The sequence below is a fragment of the Nannospalax galili genome, unplaced genomic scaffold (genome assembly GCF_000622305.1).
Source record: "Nannospalax galili isolate Female #2095 unplaced genomic scaffold, S.galili_v1.0 scaffold500, whole genome shotgun sequence".
In the NCBI taxonomy this organism is placed as follows: domain Eukaryota; kingdom Metazoa; phylum Chordata; class Mammalia; order Rodentia; family Spalacidae; genus Nannospalax; species Nannospalax galili.
The window spans coordinates 394,739-412,863 of record NW_008347292.1 but is presented as its reverse complement, the minus strand read 5'-3'; the positions used below and the strand labels follow the sequence as shown (position 1 = coordinate 412,863).

General features: G+C 41.8%; 1 protein-coding gene across 1 annotated transcript in view; it reads left to right on the top strand.

Moving 5' to 3' along the window:
* The window catches only part of Ptpn21 (protein tyrosine phosphatase non-receptor type 21), a 79,801-nt gene that overhangs the window by 16,357 nt on the left and 45,319 nt on the right, over positions 1-18,125 (top strand). Inside the window, exon 3 of the mRNA XM_017800810.2 lies at positions 13,503-13,672. Within this exon, the coding sequence (XP_017656299.1) occupies positions 13,503-13,672 (170 nt within the window). The remainder of the gene's footprint in view (positions 1-13,502; positions 13,673-18,125) is intronic.

Genomic DNA, 18,125 nt, shown 5'->3' with positions numbered 1-18,125 from the left:
GGTTTGTAGCTGCCACGTGGGTGCTGGGAGTTGAACCCGGGTTCTGCAAGAGCAGTCAGTGCTCTTAACTGCTGAGTCATCTCCCCAGCCCCTAGACAATAACTTTAATTTTCCTTCACCCATATTTTATGTCCCACAGATATTATTTTGACAAGTACATAGTTGATTTGTCTGTTTTTATGCCTGGCACATCTTCTGAAGTTGAATTTCTGTTTACATGGGAACTAGGGAGATAACACTTAGGGATTTTGTATTATAGAATAGCAGAAAAATGAAGCACCTTTTAAACGTTGTGTATCTCTGTGTGCATACATGTGTACGTGCGCATGTAGACACTACAGCTTGCATTTGGAGGTCACATAATAGGTTCTCTCCTTCCACCATGTGGTCCTAGGAATTGAACTCAAGTTGTTAGGCTTAGTGGCAAGTATCTTTACCCACTGAGTCATCTTGCCAGCCCTGGTATTTTTTTAATTAAAAAAATTTTTTTTTAAATTTTATGTGTATGAGTGTTTTGCCTGCATATATGTAAGTGCATCCATATCATGCAATGCTCACAGAGGCCAGAAGAGGGAGTTGGATCCCCTGAACTGGAATTATGGTAGGACAGTTGTTAGCTGCCATGTGGGTGCTGGGAATCGAATCTGCATCCTTTGCAAGGTCAGTGCTCTTAACCACTGAGCCATCTCTCCAGCCTCATTGTTGGCAGTTTCTAGTGGTCCGCTTTGAAAAAAAAAAGAGTTGGGCATGGGTAGCACTCTGTTAATCCCAGCAGAGGCAGGTAGATCTATTAGTTCAAAGCCAGCCAGGGCTGCACAGCGAGACCCTGTCTCAAACAACCAAAATAAATAAACTAAAAGAATGAATGAAACCGGGTATTGTGGAGTACTCCTTTAGTCCCAGCGCTAAAGACAGAGGCAGGTGAATCTCTGTGATTTCAATGCCCGCTTTGTCTACATAGTGAGTTCTAGGTCAGCTGGGGCTGCAGGGAGACCCTGTCTCAGAAAGACCAAAAAAGAGAGAAAGAGAATGAAAAGAAAACATCACCTGAGATAAGCTCTTCTTAGTGAAGGAAGTATGCAAATGTTGAATTTCCTCAACTAAAGAAAATGTAATGTGAAGTTTTGCACTTAAACTATATAATCTTATAGTACTTGAATACTTACTGCATGAGACAGTCCTCCCAGAGCTTAGAATGCTTTTGATTCTCTTAAACCCCATGGCAATCCTGAGTGAGGCACTGAGCTTACTCATTCCCATTTTATAAGTAGGTATACTGAGACCCAGATGTTATGTAACTTCATAGCAACCCAGTTCTAGCTTCTTGATCAGCACCATTTTTCCCTCAGTAAATCACCTCAGACAAGTGGCTGGTGTCCTACGATGGTACCCGTGAGCTTGTAGGACCCCCAGTGTGGGGTACCCACCGTCCACGGGAGGCCGCACCCCAATAACTCAGTCCTCAGACCAGGAGATGCAACGATCAAAGGCGTGCGCCACCACGCCCGGCAAAATTTTTTTATTTTTTATGTGTATGAGTGTTATGCCTATATGTGTGTTAGTGCACCATGTTGTGCAGTGCCTGAAGAGGACAGAAGAGGCCGTCAGATCCCCCTGGAAGTGGGTGCTGGGATTCAAACCCTGATCTTCTGCAAGAACAGCCAGTACTCTTACTGCTGAGCCATCTCTCCAGCCCAAAGAAAAAAATCTGTAATATATCAATTTTGGGGGCCAGTGAAATGGCTCAGCTGATAAAGGCCCTTGCCACCAAGCCTGACAATCTAAGTTAGATCCCCAAGACCCACAAGTAGAAAGAGAAAACCAACTTCCTCAAGTTGTCCTCTGCTCTCCACACGCATGCTGTGACAAGGACTCACCCATACACACACGCAGGCACACAAGTTTTACACACATACTTAAATTTTAATGTAATAAAAAAATGTTTTGGCATTTTTTAAGACAGGGTCTCACTATTCACCCCTGGCTAGCCTGGAACTCCCAAGTACTAGAATTAAAAGTATGTGCCACCATAATGCATAATAATTTTTTTTTTTTAGACAGGGTCTCTCTGTAGCCCCAGCTGGCCTGGAACTCTATATGTAGACCAGGCTGGCCTTGAACTCACAAAGATCTTCCTGCCTCTGCCTCCTGAGGGCTGGGACCACAAGGCATGTGTCACTATGCCTGGCCATAATAAAATTTTTTAAAGAAATCAATTTGGAGCTGGGCATGGTGGTATATGCCTTCAATCCCAGCACTGGGGAGGCCAAGGCAGGCAGATCTCTGTGAGATTAAGGACATGCCTTTAATCCCAGCATTCAGGAGGCAGAAGCAGAAGCAGAGGCAGAGGCAGAGGGATCTTTGTGAGATAGAGGCCAGCCTGGTCTACATAGTGAATTCCCCACCAGGTGAAGCAACAGGGAGACTCTTGTCCCAAAAAAACCAAAAGAAAAAAAATCAATTTGATTCAAATGCAGTATATATAGAAATATATAGTGAAAATATATACATATTCAGATATACATGTTATATATATGTGTGTGTATGTATGTTCACAGAAAGTATAACTGATATTAAACAGTAAAAAAAAATGCTTATTGAGAGATGTCAGAGAAGGATCCAGAAAGAAGCAAGACATGATGCTTTTGGTGAATCCTGCTCTGCTCTGCATGACATCATCTGGAAAGCACTAGAGTCAAAGTTGAGGTTCAGGTAGATTAAAAACTGTGTTTGCACAGGCCACTCCTCTATGAAGGAGAGCTCAACTAAAGTTGGCTCTGCAACTGTCCCAACCAAAGGGAATATACAAGTAACGTGGTCGGGCTTTGAAGCCTAGGGCTTGAGATGACCGATAGCTTCCACTTCCTCCTTGGACCCAGCTCTCCCATCATGGGAACCCCAACCTACATGGAGAATTTAATTTCTCCAATTGACAGAAGCAGCTGAGATCCCTGGCAGGTGCCAACAACACCTGCTAGCCCTGTGAGCAACCTTTCTGCACATCCTTGTCTTTAAGAGTCCCCTATGTTTACATGGCCAACAGGACCTACCACAGAGCCAGGACTAGTAGTACACACCTGTAGTCCTTGTATTTTGTTTTTTCTTTTATTTGTTATTTTTATTTTATGTGTATAAATATTGCCTGCATGTGTGTAAGTGCTCCGGTGCCATGCAGTGCCCGTGGAGGTCAGAAGAAGGTACTGGATCCCCTGGAACTGGAGTTACAGACAGTTGTTAGCCACTATGTGGTGCTGGGATTCAAACCCAGGTCCTCTGCAAGAACAGTCAGTGCTCTTAACCGCTGAGTCATCTCTTCAGCCCCATGACCTCTACTTTTTAGAATTTATTTATTTTGTGGGACTGGGGATCAAAGAGTCGTGTGCCGTAGGAGGCAAGTGCTCTGCACTCAGGTACATCCTCAGCCCTTCTATTTTTTTTTTTTTTTTTTGTCTTTTTGAAACAGGGTCTCCTTGTAGCCTGAGCTGTCCTAGAACTTGCAAAGATCCGCCTGCCTCTGCCTCCCAAGTGCTGGGATTAAAGGCGTGCGCCACCATGCCCAGCCAGCCCTTCTACTTTTAAATAGAAAAGTATTTCGCACTCACAAGTGTGCGTGCGTGTGTGTGTGTGTGTGTGTGTGTGTGTGTGTGTGCGCGCGCGCGGTTTAGAAATTTTTTTACACTTACTTATTTTTGTGGGGGTGGCACATGCCATCTGGCCAGCCCTCACCTATTTTTAAGTAGCACTTATTGGAATAAAATGTAGCTTGTGTTAAATGTATCTAAACCGTTGAAAAATGTATTTCTAGTGCCTGGTTATGTACTCTCTGCCCTGGTCCTCAGTGAGGAACATAATTTAAAAGGAAATCTTTAGTGGGCATGGTGGCACATGCCTTTAATCCTGGCACTTGGGAGGCAGAGGCAGGCAGATCTCCGAGAGTTCGAGGCCAGCCTGGTCTACATAGTGAGCTTCAGGTCAGCTGGGGCAACAGGGAGACCCTGTCTCAAAAAGACCTGCCCTCCCCCCTCAAAAAAAGTCTATGAAAACTGTGTGGAGCTGGTAAGATGGGTCAGGGTCAGGGTTTGCTGCCAAGACTAACAGCATGCGTTTGATTTCCAGGACCCACATGGTAGAAGGAGAGAATCAACTCCTGCAAGTTGTGTGCTCTGGGCATGCTAGTGACCCCCCTCCACCCCAATAAATAATTGCAAAAAAAAAAAAAAGTGTAAGTGTAGCTCTTGTGAAATGGAATTTTATATTTTGTGAAAAGGAGAAGTACCCTTTTTGCATTAATAAAAAGAAAAGGGGCTTACTATTCCTAGGGCATTTGTAATTAGAAAACGAGTTTGTAAATATATTAAAGATGTAAAGTAATTTCATGTGTGATGAAACCATGATTTACTAATTTTGAATAATGAAGAAAGCAAATATAGATTTAATGAATATCTAGGAGTTTCTTCAGGTGCATCTGCATAGCATCTTAGCAACACAAGTACTTGCCTTGGTTGGTTCGTTTCTTATAATTCTCCCGTCTTTCATGGTAGTGCTAATTTAAGAACAATAGAGCTGCTGTGTCTGTCTTAAGGCAAAGGGAAGCATGTTCAATAGTATTTTTTCAGGCAGTAGAAGTTAACCTTGACTGGGTCCTTTGTTAAACTGTATTAAAGTCGACATTCACTCAGGTTTCTGAAATCCCCTGTAATTCCCTTTACCTTTTTTGTTGTCCTGTCCCAAATCAAAACTGTCCTTAGGTAACACAAGACAAATGTAATTTTGATCTGACAAAAGTGACTATCAGAAAAATAAGCTGTTTATAACAGGCTGCTCGATCAGTTCACATTTCTGTCCTGAGCAGGCTGCAGCTGTAAAACACTGTCCGAGCCTGAGGAGTAAGGTGGGACAAGAAGACTTGGGCTCAATAAAGTGCCAAGAAGTGTTTTTCTTATGAATTCATAGAAATATAAACACTGGAATGTGTGCTGAATTGGATTGAAGTTATCTAATTTTGCCCGTTTCCTCTCTCTTCTATGCTGTAGAGTCTTGGTGCTGGGTTGGCATGTCACTGACCTATATCCCTAGCCCTTTCTCACTTTCACTATCTTCTCAATAAAGATAGAATGGTTATTTATTTATTTACTTTTTGAGACAGGGTCTCCCTGTAACCCCAGCTGTCCTGGAACTCACTATGTAGACCAGGCTGGCCTTGAACTCACAGAAATCCGCCTGCCTCTGCCTCTCAAGTGCTGGGATTAAAGGCATGTGCCACTACACCCAGCTTAGAACGGTTACTTTTTTATACTGCTCTAAAACAGGTATTTGTGAGTTAAGCTGATAGACAAGCTGAAAGGGTCTCAAATTTATAAGACTTGGATAAAGAAAACATATCTAATTAATTTATTGGAATGACATAAGAAATGGTCCTATAATAGGACACAGTGGTTAATGGTGGAAGAACAAGGGGCTCTGTTTTGCCCTTAGATTTGTGGAATTTAATCAAAATGACTTTTTTTTCCCTGGTCTTTTTGAGACCAGGTCTCCCTGTAGCACCGGCTGGCATGGAACTCTCTGTGTAGACCAGGCTGCCCTCAAACTCACAGAGATCCACCTGCCTTTGCCTCCCAAGTCCTGGGATTAAAGGCATGAGCCACCATGCACAGCTCCTAGTCTACTCTCTAGAAATGTCATGTCCCTAGAGCAGTTTTCCGTACCTGGTGTACCAAGTATGATGCTTTTTGTCTTCACTGACAGATGTGTATGCCATGGAGAGCTGTACCTGTTCATTGCTTGTGCTGGATAGCTTTAGTGTCAACTTGACGCACCTGGGTTGAGGGAGCCTCAATTGGGGAATTGCCTCCATTGGACTGGCCTGTAGCCATGTCTGTGGGGCATTTTCTTGATTGCTGAGTGATGTGGGAGGGCCCAGCCCACTGTGGGTAGTGCCACCCCTGGGCAGGTGGGCCTGTGTTGGATAAGAAAGCAAGCTGAGCAAGGGCCAGGGGAGCAAGCCAGTAAGCAGAGTTCCTCCATGGCCTGTGCTCCAGCTCCTGCCTCCAGGTTCCTACCTTGGGCTCCCAGATGAACTGTGACCTCGGAGATGTAAGACAAACACTTTCCTCTCCAAGTTGGTAGTGGTCAGAGTGTTTTGTCACATCAATGGAGAAACAAACTAAGACATTGCTGTACTGCTCTTACCCAGAATACTGTTTGACACCTAGTGTCAGTGTGAACTGAAGGGTTGGAGAAATCTAGGACATCTAAGAGATAGAATTATTTCATTTTATTAATTTGGTCATGCTGGGAATCAAACGCATAGCCTGTTACATGCTAGGTTAGTCTGTCTCTACCACTGAGTTACATCCTTAGTGCCCATAATATAGTTTTTTTTTGGTCTTTTTGAGACAGGGTCTCTCAATAGCCCCAGCTGGCCTGGAACCTGCTATGTAGAACAGGTTGGTCTCCAACTCACAGAGATCTGCCTGCCTCTGCCTCCCAAGTGCTGGGATTAAAGGCGTGTGCCACCACAACCGACTCCCCATAATATAGTCTTAAAAATTACCTTGTTTACAATAATCATATTCTTCATAGCATCTGATTTTCTAGGATTGTAAATAGGAAAATGAGAGCAGTTTATTCAAGTAGACAGTAATACTGGTTCATACCTTGGACTTCCAGCCACTAAATCTCTGAAGCCAGCTCATTTCACTCTATTCCTAAAAGTTAAATGCTACAATAGAAATCTGGCCATTCAAGGAGTTCAATTACTTGGACTTCAGTTTGATAAAATTCAGTATAATTAAAAGACTAAGATGTACTTTTGGCTGTTATTTCCTGAGTCCTCATATTGGTGTGATAGTGTGCTGATATGTATATTATCACATTACCTATAAGGTAAGGACTGTGCAATTGGATTAAGGTGAGAAGAGTAAAACTCAACAGACAGGAAAGGGCTGCTGGCTTTGACAACAGGGAACCTGTGGTCAGGAGGAGGAAGTACCATACTTCATTATTTATGGCAGATTCAGTGTGGAGCTAAGCCTAGGGCTTGAATTAGGCTAGAGCTTGTTAACTACCCTTGTTAGATGATCTCTGCCTGGGATAGACTTTATCTTGGGCTGTCTCCTCTCATCTCTGTCCTGATGAAAGACTTCTAACTTCAGCATGTCTAAGAAAGACAACAGGATAAAATTATATTTGCAATTTTACCTGGGATTAACTTTTATCAAGCATAATGCATTAGTGGCTTTAAAACCGGCCAGCTAATTTGTGTATCTCTCTGGTCTGTTTTTAAAATAGTACAATCTAAGAGTCTTAAAATACTTAGACAAGAAATGACTTGGGAATTAGGAAGAGGATCACATTCTATCAGGATCTGGATTTGCCTAGAACAGGTGGTGTCAGTTCATTTAGAGTGAGGTAACCATACTGTCTGAAAAGAAGCCAAGCTCTGTTTAACTTTTGTTTTTACTATAGTTACGCAGTAGGCAGTTATCTGTACAAATCTAAGTGAGTAGCAGTGAAAAATTTTAAACAGCTATGAAGAAATCATCAAATTCTTCCTTGAAGGCTATTGTGATATGTTTCATTGGAACAAACTAGGAAGAAGTATAAAATATCTGACATTAAAATGTTTCATAGAATTTGCTAGGTGTGGTGGTGCACACCTTTGATCCCAGCACTCAGGAGGCAGTGGCAGGCAGATCTCTGTGAGTTCATGGCCAGCCTGGTCTACAAAGTGAGTTCCAGGACAGCTGGGGCTACAGGGAGACCCTGTCTCAAAAAGACAAAAAAAAAAAAAGTTTCATAGAAATCTAGTCAGTGATATTGAGAATTTATGTAAGGATTCCAGAAGATTCAGTGTTTTGAGAGGCTGAATTTCCCACAGATCAAGTCAGCTTGTTTGGTCACTTGTGAGAACAGACGGAAACAGTAGCCACCTGAAAAAATTTTATCAAGTACAGGTTCTTGTCAAGAAAGCTCTGAAAGTTGTTTGCAAGGAATCATGTGAGATAAGAACAGAAAGCCAGTAATTAAAGACAATTGCAAGTTGTAAAGTACTCACAACTCTGAGGAAGGCCTAGCACTGTATTCTGTTCTCCCTGTGAAGAAACAGGCTTGATAAGAGGTCACTCTGCCCCCTTGAGGGTAGATCTGAAGTGTGGACTCAGAGGCTGAGCTGCTGTTCATCACATTACCCTACAGAGCTCCATGGAGGAAACACAAGCGAGTAAAGTAGACAAACCTTTCTAAAAATCCATAAGCTATAAGGGCGGGGGCCACAGCAGCAGGCGTGGAAAAAAATCCTATTTGGCTTTGGAAATATGCTTGGATTTACAAGTGAAGAAATGAAATTACAACTAATTGAGTATTGTATTTTTATTGTTGTTGAAATAGGGTCTCCCTGTATCCCCAGTTGACCTGGAACTCACTATGTACACCAGGCTGGCCTTGTTTCTGCTTCCCAAGTGCTGGGATTAAAGGCCTGAGCCACCACACCCAGCCTAAATTGAGCATTGTAAAGCTGTGTGTAAAATAAGTTATTTTTCCTGTCTTGGGGAAATGAAGCACTCTCAGTAACTAACTTCCTTAGATGAATAAGGTTTGTCCCTTATCTAAACTACAAATGCTAATTTCTGAACATATTTATAAGCTTCTGCTTATCTTTTGTTTTATTTATTTCTTTATTTTTGGATCTTTTAAAAAAATTTTAATTAATTAATTATTTATTTAGTGTTTTTTTGTGTTTTTTTGTGTTTTTTTTTTGTTTGTTTTTGAGACAGGGTCTCCCTGTAGCCCCAGCTGTCCTGGATTCACTATGGAGACCAGGCTGGCCTCGAACTCACAGAGATCTGTCTGCCTCTGCCTCCCAAGTACTGGGACTAAAGGCATGTGCCACCACGCTCTGCTAAAATTTTTATTTTTTTAACTTAAAAAAAATTTTATTTATTGTTTTATGTGTATGTGTGTATTGCCTGCATGTAAGTAAGTGCACCTGTGTCGTGCAATGCCCTTGGAGGTTAGAAGAGGCTGTTGGATCCCTTGTAACTGGAGTTATGGACAGTTGTTAGTTGCCATGTGGGTGCTGGGATTCAAACCTGGGTCTTTTGCAAGAAATATTATAATATACTATATATTTATTCATTTTATCAGGTCTGTTCCTTTTTGTTACTGTTCTTTTTGAGACAGGGTCTCCCTATGGCCCCAGCTGGCCTGGAACTCACTATGTAGACCAGGCTGGCCTTGAATTCAGAGATCTGCCTGCCTCTGTCTCCCGATTGATGGGACTAAAGGTGTGCCCCACCATGCCTAATGTGGTTTTTTTTTTTTCTTTAATGTATGAGTGTATTGCTTGCATGTAGGTAGGTATACCCATGTTGTACAGTAACCACTGAGGTCAGAAGAGGGCGTTGCATCCCCTGGAGTTACAGATGGTTGTTAGTCACCATGTGGTGCTGGGAATCAAACCCGGGTTCTCTGCAAGAGCAGCCAGTGCTCTTAACTGCTGAGCCATCTCTCCAGCCCCATGTGTTTAATGTTTTTAAAAAATTTTTTTTGGTCTTTTTGAGACAGGGTCTCCCTGTAGACCCAGCTGTCCTGGAACTCGCTATGTAGAACCGGCTGGCCTTGAACTCAGGAATCCGCCTGCCTCTGCCTCCCGAGTGCTAGGATTAAAGCCACCACCACGCCTGGCCATGTGTTTAATGTTTTAAAAAGTTGATATCCATGCAGCTTTTCAAGCATAGGAAGGTGTATGTGTGTGTGTGTGTGTGTGTGTGTGTGTGAGAGAGAGAGAGAGAGAGAGAGAGAAAGAGAGAGAGAGAGACAGACAGACAGACAGACACAGACACAGATAGAAAGAGGAGATAGAGACAAAGATGCTCCTTATGTAGGCCAGCCCAGGCTAGCCTGCAACTTACTATGTAGTCCAGACTTGCCTCAGAATTGTGATCCTACCTCAGCCTCTGAATTCTGTGTAGCTAAGTATAGGTTGTGTATACATAATGTTGGTGGAACAGTGTGGTATAGTATAATGCTTTTCAAACTTGAATGGTTAGGAATTATCTGGGAATTTAATAGCTTTTTAGGGTAGGAGCGGCCCGTGGTACTTGGAGAGACACTGGCTCCACGGTTATAAAATAAAACCTGGCATATGGCAGATGTTCAAACTATTCTATTCGTATAGCATGCCAAATTTACTGAATTTCTTTAGCATTCTAGTTTATGGAAATAAAGGGACAATAGGAATATTACTCTTAGAGAAACTCATAGGCTAATGTTAAGAGTGTAATTTTCCTTTGTAAAAAAAAATGTTAAGATAAACAAGGCATGATAGTGCATGTCTTTAGTCAAAGCAATGCTCAACAATGGGGAGGCAGAGGCAGGTGGATTTCTGTGAGTTCAAGGCCATCCTGATTTACATAGTGAGTTCCAAGCCACCTGGGGCTACAGGGAAGAACCTGTCTCAAAAATAGACCAAAATAATAATAATAATAATAATAATAATAATAATAATAATATAAACATCAAGTATGCTCAGGGAAATTAAAAAGTCTTTTTATCTTTTTAATGCTGCTCTTGCTTTGTAGGCTAAGCTGGCCTTGAACTCACAATCCTCCTGCTTCATCTTTCTGAATGCTGGGATTACAGGCTTGTGCCACTATGGCCAGTTTAAGTTTATTTATTAATTTTTGAGACAAGATTTCACTGTGAAGTCCAGGCTAGTCTTAAGCTCACTATGTAGCCAAAGCTGGTCTTGAACTCACTGCAGTCTTCCTGCCTCAGCCTTCTGCTGTTAGGTGTGCATCACCATGCCTAGCTTAAAGTTCAGTTTTTATTTGAATAAGTATTGCAGGGCTAAGAAATACCAGAATATTATTTTAAGTTTTACTAATGCTATGAAGTTACACTACTCAGAATGATAATGGCTGTTTGATTTGAGGGCATCAAAATTGAATGACACTGAGGTGTAGCTAGCTCTAGCCACTTGGCAAGTTCTCAGTGGCACCTGCCTTTTTGGACAGTACAGGTGTGGAACATGTTCCTCATTGCACGAGGTTCTGTTTGGCAGCATTGCTCTAGAGTCTGGAACAGCAGAGCAGTGTTTTTCCAATGGCCTTGATCTGTGACTTGATTTTGAGATAAATATTAGCAATAGCCTGAGGCTGCTATTTCATCTCTTAAGTGCTTTCATACCTGTTCGGGTTGACTAGACCAGGGCTACTATTGATTTATCTTAATGGTTTCATTACACAACAAGTGAGATCTAAATGCTGTGTGTGTGTGTGTATGTGTGTGTGTGTGTTGCAGAGACTTGGTTTGGAGCCATGGCTGGCCTTGGCTAGGCAGTTAACGGTATAAGACCCCTAAAGAAAAGTAGCCAGTTTCTTGGCTAAAACTCAAAATGTCTTTGAGCCTCTTAGCAACATACTCCATTCCAAAGGCCAAAAATATCTAAAGTATTTGGGAACTTTTATCTAATCCTTAAAAGATTTTAGGGTTACCTCTTCAGAGGGGGGAGTGTTAGAGTAACCAAAAGCTCCATTTAAAAATAAATAAAAGAAGAAAGGGGCTGGAGAGATGGCTCAGCAGTTAAGAGCACTGGCTGCTCTTGCAGAGGACTCGGGTTCGATTCCCAGCACCGACATGGCAGCTATGAACCATCTTTAACTCCAGTTCCAGGGGAATCCAAAGCCCTCTTTTGACCTCTGTGGCATTGCATGACATGGGTGTACTCACATACATGCAGGCAATACACTCATACACATAAAAATAATAAAATATTTTAAAAAAGAGGGGGCTGGAGAGATTACTCAGTGGTTAAGAGCACTGACTGATCTTGCAGAGGACCTGGGTTTGATCCCCAGCACCCATATAGCGGCTATGAACCATCCTTAAGTCCAGTTTCAGGGGAATCTGAAGCCCTCTTCTGCGGCATCGCACGACATGGGTGCATTCACATACATGCAGACAATACACTCATACACATAAATAATAAACCACCTTTAATCCCAGCACTTGGGAGGCAGAGGCAGGTGGATCTAACATACTCTGTTCCAAGGCCAAAAATATTGAAAGTATTTGGGAGCTTGTATCTAATCCTTAAAAGATTTTAGGGTTACCTCTTCAGAGAGAATGTTAGAGTAGCCAAAAGCCCCATAAAATATGTATATATATAAAATTAAAAAAAAAGAGTACATGAAGTTATCAGAAAAAAAAGTGATGGGGAGATATGGGAGCTGTTGGAGGGGAGGGAGTGGGCATGGGTTTGATCAAAACACATTATATACATGTATGAAATTCTCAAATTATTAAAAAGTCCTATTGCCGTAGCCTCCCAAGAATTGAGATCACATATGTGTGCTTACACACCTGGCTTGTTTTTAAAAATTTAACCTCTAGGGGCTGGAGAGATGGCTCAGCAGTTAAGAACACTGACTGTTCTTGCAGAAGACCCAGGTTTGAATCCCAGCACCCACATGGCAGCTAACAACTGTCCGTAACTCCAGTCCCAAGGGATCTGACAGCCTCTTCTGACCTCCGCAGGCATTGCATAACATGGGTGCACCTACCTACATGCAGGCAACACACACACATAAAATAAAAAAAATAAAATATTTAAAAAATTTAATCTCTAAGTCGAGGGGGAAGAGGAGCAGGAGCGGGAGGGGGAGAGGGAGAGCCACATTAAATGATTAATTTAAATCGTTCTAGTTGCTTTAATTTTGTATCTAATGCACTTTCTGGGGAAGGGTTGTATACATGAAATAATTTGATTTATAGATGCCACAAGTCAAGGGTAGTAAAAAGTTGGGTTAATGCTATTGTTAAGAATTGTACTGGATAGAACCCCACTTTAGGCTTTTTTAGAAATGTTATTGGGCTGGTGAAATGGCTGAGTGCCTGAGTTTGATCCCCAGAACCCATGGTGGAAAGAATGGGCTCTCAAAGTTGTCCTGTGTAATAGAAAAATTAGATGTTTTGGTAATAGAAAAATTAGATGTGATTTTTCCTGTAATTTTTGTTAAAATGTGTACATAAAATTGCATGGTACAGCTGCGTGTGGTGGTGCATGCCTTTAATCCTGGCAGAAGCAAGCAGATCTCGGTGAGATTGAGGCCAACCTGGTCTACATAGTGAGTTCCAGACCAGCTGGGGCTACAGGGAGACCCTGTCTCAAAAAAAAAAAAAAAAAAAAAAAACCCTCCAAGAAAACCAGCAAAAGAAATTGAATGGCACTTGCTACATTCTAGTGTCTGGACCTTGACCGTGTTTTAATTTCAGAGATGAAGAAATGACATGCAGTTGACTTCTTTCCTCTCTGTTTCCCAAATTCTATTATCTGGATGGAGATAGGCTTTGCTCCTTTTTTGCTTTCAGATCTTGCTGTTGTTCATTTCTGAGAGGCAACTGGAAACTACTGCCACTTGGTTCTGGGTCGCTGATTATTGTGTTGTTGTTGAACTCCTTCTGTGATGCCTGCCTCCTTCAATGACCTTCCCTTCTTCCAGGTCACTTACTTCAGCCTCTGGTACTACAACAAGCAAAATCAGCGCAGGTGGGTAGATCTGGAGAAACCTTTGAAGAAGCAGCTGGATAAACATGCGCTGGAGCCCACTGTCTACTTTGGAGTGGTGTTTTATGTGCCTTCCGTTTCACAGTTGCAGCAGGAAATTACCAGGTGAGGTACATACTGCTGTTTAGAAAGTAGTCTAAGTGAGGCTTGAGCTGTGAAATGGAGGTTGAAGGCCAGAGATAAAAGTCTGCAACTTTGCTCTCCTGCTCACATTTTCAGTCACCACGTTACGAGGAGGTTCTGCTATGTGGTACGCCAGAGGGTTTTACTACATGGTGAAATGAATTATGGGTTCACTAGACCCAAAGGAATGATTAAAGGAAAAGGTGATGTTGTCACCCTGGTGGTAAACTCTTGATGTGATGTCACCTTTAATGTTTTTGTGGTTTTGTTTCTGATTCCTTCTAATCAGGAAACAAAAAAGGAGATTTAAAGCATGCAATCAAAATCTGTGTTCATTCCCCAAGGAGCTTGCTGGGTTCTTATAATTCTGACTCTAGAAACTGTCTTCTGTAGACAGGTTGAAGCCAACATTGGGGGACCAAGAAGACACAGAGTGACAGGGAAGGTGTTTATGATGAGAAAGTATTAGCTAGGAAATACACTGCCGAAGCAGACAGGAGAGCAGCTACTAAGTGTGGTAGAGGAGCTAAGTGTTCTGTTTTCTTTGCTCGTGCTGGGTTATGTAAGGTGATTTTCATGCAGATACACAATGCACTTTGAGCATATCCCTTCCATCCCCAGCTACTTACTGTCCCCTTTTATGTCCCTCCTCCTCTCATCAGACCCCTTTGTGTCCACGTTCTGTGTCACCTCCCCCCCCAAGTTTTCTACTTTCACGTCCCCTGACATAAATGATTTTATGTATTGATAAAGACTAGGACCTACAGATGAGAAAAAGCATGAGCTATGTCTTCCTGAGACTGACCTTCACTAATAAGATTATCTCCATTTTCCTTCAAGCAACTTATCTTCATTCTTTGGAAACAGTTCCATTGTGTCTTATCTACAACGTTCTCTGTATCCAGTCCTCTGTTTTTGGACCCCTAGGCTGGCTCTACGACTTAACTATTATGAATTCTTAAAAAAAATAAAAGTGTCCTGAAGACAAAATAAAATTTTCATGTTTTGACTGTTGGCATAGCTATATGTCTGTGTAGAACGCTTGCCTAGCATGTGCAAGGCCAGGTTTCATCTTCAGCATCTCACACTTTTTTTTTTGAGTTCTTGAGCTGGCCTAAGATATCCCAAACTCTGATACTACTTTATCTTTTTAACCCTATTTAATAATGTTACTCTGGAGCCAAGCTAGACAGTGTCCGTGTCTTGAACATGCCATATACACTTTCATCCCTGTCTCCTGTGTCTTTCTCTCTCACTTAGGTCTTCAGATCCTGTTCATCTTCTGATTTGTAGTTCTGTAAGCACCTCCTCCATGAAGCTCTGTGACCCCCAGGCTGGAGTGATCTTTGCTTGCTCCAGACTGTCTTATGATTTGCTTGTTAGCCTGTTAAGGTTACAGTTGTCACGGCCTTCCATTGTGTTATTTGTGTACATGTTTTATAGTCTTCCTAGGTCTTAAATCCACTTTTCTTTAACTCTGCCTTTCTTACAAAAGCTAGTGCAGGGGCTGAAGAGATGGCTCAGTGGTTAAGAACACTGGTTGTTCTTGCAGAAGACCCGGGTTCAAATCTTAGCACCCACATGGCAGCTAACAACTGTCCATAACTCCCATCCCAGGGGATCCGACAGCCTCTTCTGTCCTCTGTGGGCATTGCACAACGTCGATGCACTTACCTACATGCAGGCAATACATGCATACACATAAAATAAAAATAATAAATAAAATATTTGAAAAAGAAATAAGAGTGATCTAAAATAAATAACATTTAAAACCAAAACAAAACAAAACAAAAAGATGTAAGAACTGATGCGGCCTCATGCTTGTGGAGTGCTGTTCAAGTCTCCTGGGCAGTTATTGGAAGAGGTTGGAAAACCAAAGAGGCAAGAGGGTCAGGTGGTAGGGATAGACCGCAAACTGACTGTGAATGTGAAACAGGCCTGAAATACAAACATTGAGAAGTAGAAGCCAGAAGGAAAAACATGAGCTGGCTCCTTAACTCATTTAAACATTTATTGAAGATATTCTGTGATCTAAGAGCTAGGTTAGGTCATGAGGGAGATGAATACGTAGGGAATACATTTGAGCTGACTGGAGGAGTTGCTCACAGTCTGGTGAACTGGCAGTTCATGTATATAAAAAAATCACAGTATCCTATGATGAGTGCTTTATTTAAAGCTCCAAATTCCTAGGAATGGGGCATGGAGACTTGACTAGGAAAGGTAAGAAAGTTGTCTTTCTGATATGTTAGAAGGCATTTTCTAGTTGGAGGGAATGACTTGTGGAAAATGGGGAAAATAGTGAAAGTCTGAGATCACCTGGAGAGGAGAGAGAAGGCTTAGAACGAGGTGTACACTAATTATAAAGTTATGGTGCAATGAGGAAAGCTTTTTCAAATTGTAAAGGAGTGGAATGTTCCAATTTGCATCCTATATAGTGGAAGATAAACTAGATAATGAGAAAACTTCTTAGATTGGAAGTGGCAAGAGATCAGTTAGTAGTCTGTTGTTAGTTTAGAGCACAGACCTTTCTTAAAGGCATTAGTCATAGGGATGGGCTCATTGATTACGGCTCATTGATTAGGGTTAGGAGAATCCGAGAGCAGCTCTGTCAGTAAGTATGGCCATCCATATCAACAATGAAAAGCTTGTGTATTCCGAAATGAGGACCCAAGGTTAGCCATGCAGAGTTGTGTGGCGGCTCCACAAAGGCCAAGACCCTGGCCCTTTTTCTTACGGTCCACTGCCTTCAGCATGCTCTTCCCACTTACTCATAGTCTAGAAATCTGTAGGTCTAGTTCCAAGACGTCTAGAGAAATCTAGCTCCCATAGCTTGTGTCAGGAAGCAGAGCCATGATTCCAGGAAGGGGAAGAGTTGAAGGGTTATGTGTCACACAAACTGTTGTTCTTTGTCTTGAGACAGTGCCTTCAAGAGTATTCCTTTAATATTATTTTCATTTTATGTGTATGAGTGTATTGCCTACATGTAAGTGCACCCATGTCGTGCAGTGCCCGTGGAGGTCAGAATAGGGCATTGGATTCCCTGGAACTGGAGTTATGGATGGTTGTTAGCTGTCATGTGGGTGCTGGGAATCAAACTTGGGTCCTCTGCAAGAACAGTCTGTGCTCTTAACCGCTGAGCCATCTCTCCAGCCAGCCCTGAGAATGTTTTTTTGTTTTTAATTTTTTAATGTTTTATTTATTTATTTATTTTTTGTGTGTATGAATGTTATGCCTACGTGTGTGTAAGTGCACCCACGTCGTGCAGTGCCCGCGGAGGACAGAGGAGGCTGTCGGATCCCCTGGGACTGGAGTTACGGACAGTTGTTAGCTGCCATGTGGGTGCTGGGATTTGAACCTGGGTCTTCTGCAAGAACAGTCAGTGTTCCTAACCACTGACCCATCTCTCCAGCCCCCCCCGAGAGTGTTTTTATTTTATTATTTTATTTTATTTATTTTGTCCTTTTGAGACAGGGTCTCCTTGTAGCCTCAGCTGGCCTGGAACTCACTATGTAGTCCAGGCTGGCCTTGAACTCAGAGATCTGCCTGCCTCTGCCTTCAAATGCTGAGATTATAGGCGTGCACCACCATACCTGGCCCCTGAGAGTATTTTTATATGTCAAAGCTGTACATTGGAACAGTTCATTACATGCCAATCATGTCTCAAAAAGGTGTTATAAGAAACCCATTCAGGACTAGGGATGTGACTTAGTGGTAGAGCACTTGCCTAGTATATGTGAGGTCCTGGGTTTAGTCTTTTACCTAATGAAAACAAATGAACAAAAAACTATTTAAAGATGCTTTAGGTTTTCGCCAGGCATGGTGGCACATGCCTTTAATCCCAGCACTTGGGAGGCAGAGGCAGGCAGATCTCTGTGAGTTCAGCCTGGTCTACATAGTGAGTTCCAGGACAGCTGGGGCTACAGGGACACCCTGTCTCAAAAAGACCAACAAAAAAAAAAAAAAAAAAAAAATATAACAAAAAGAAATTAAAAAAAAAAAAAAAAAAAAAAAAAAAAAAAAAAAGCTTTAGGAAAAGTTAAGAACAAAAATCTGAGTAACATATCTTCAGAAAATGAAAACTTATAAGAAAAATGTAGCCACAAAGTATAAAAAATTGTTATCCACTTGGGAACTTCCTTGAAGTGATTTTTGTTTGCAAAACATAGAAAATTTTGAGCATAATGAAGAATAATGACTGCATAGACTGAATTTTTGCAAATTCATGAATTTATAGTATTTAATCTCGATTACTGTACTGGTCCATTTTCTGTTGCTTATAACACAATATCATAATCTCTATAAATTTTAATGAAGAGAGGCTTATCTTGACTCACTATTCTGGGGGATATTTGTTAAGCTTGACATTTTCCTGGCATTTCATTTACAATGGAAATTTCAGGTAAGACTTCTGTGTAAAAGATATTAAATCAGCAAT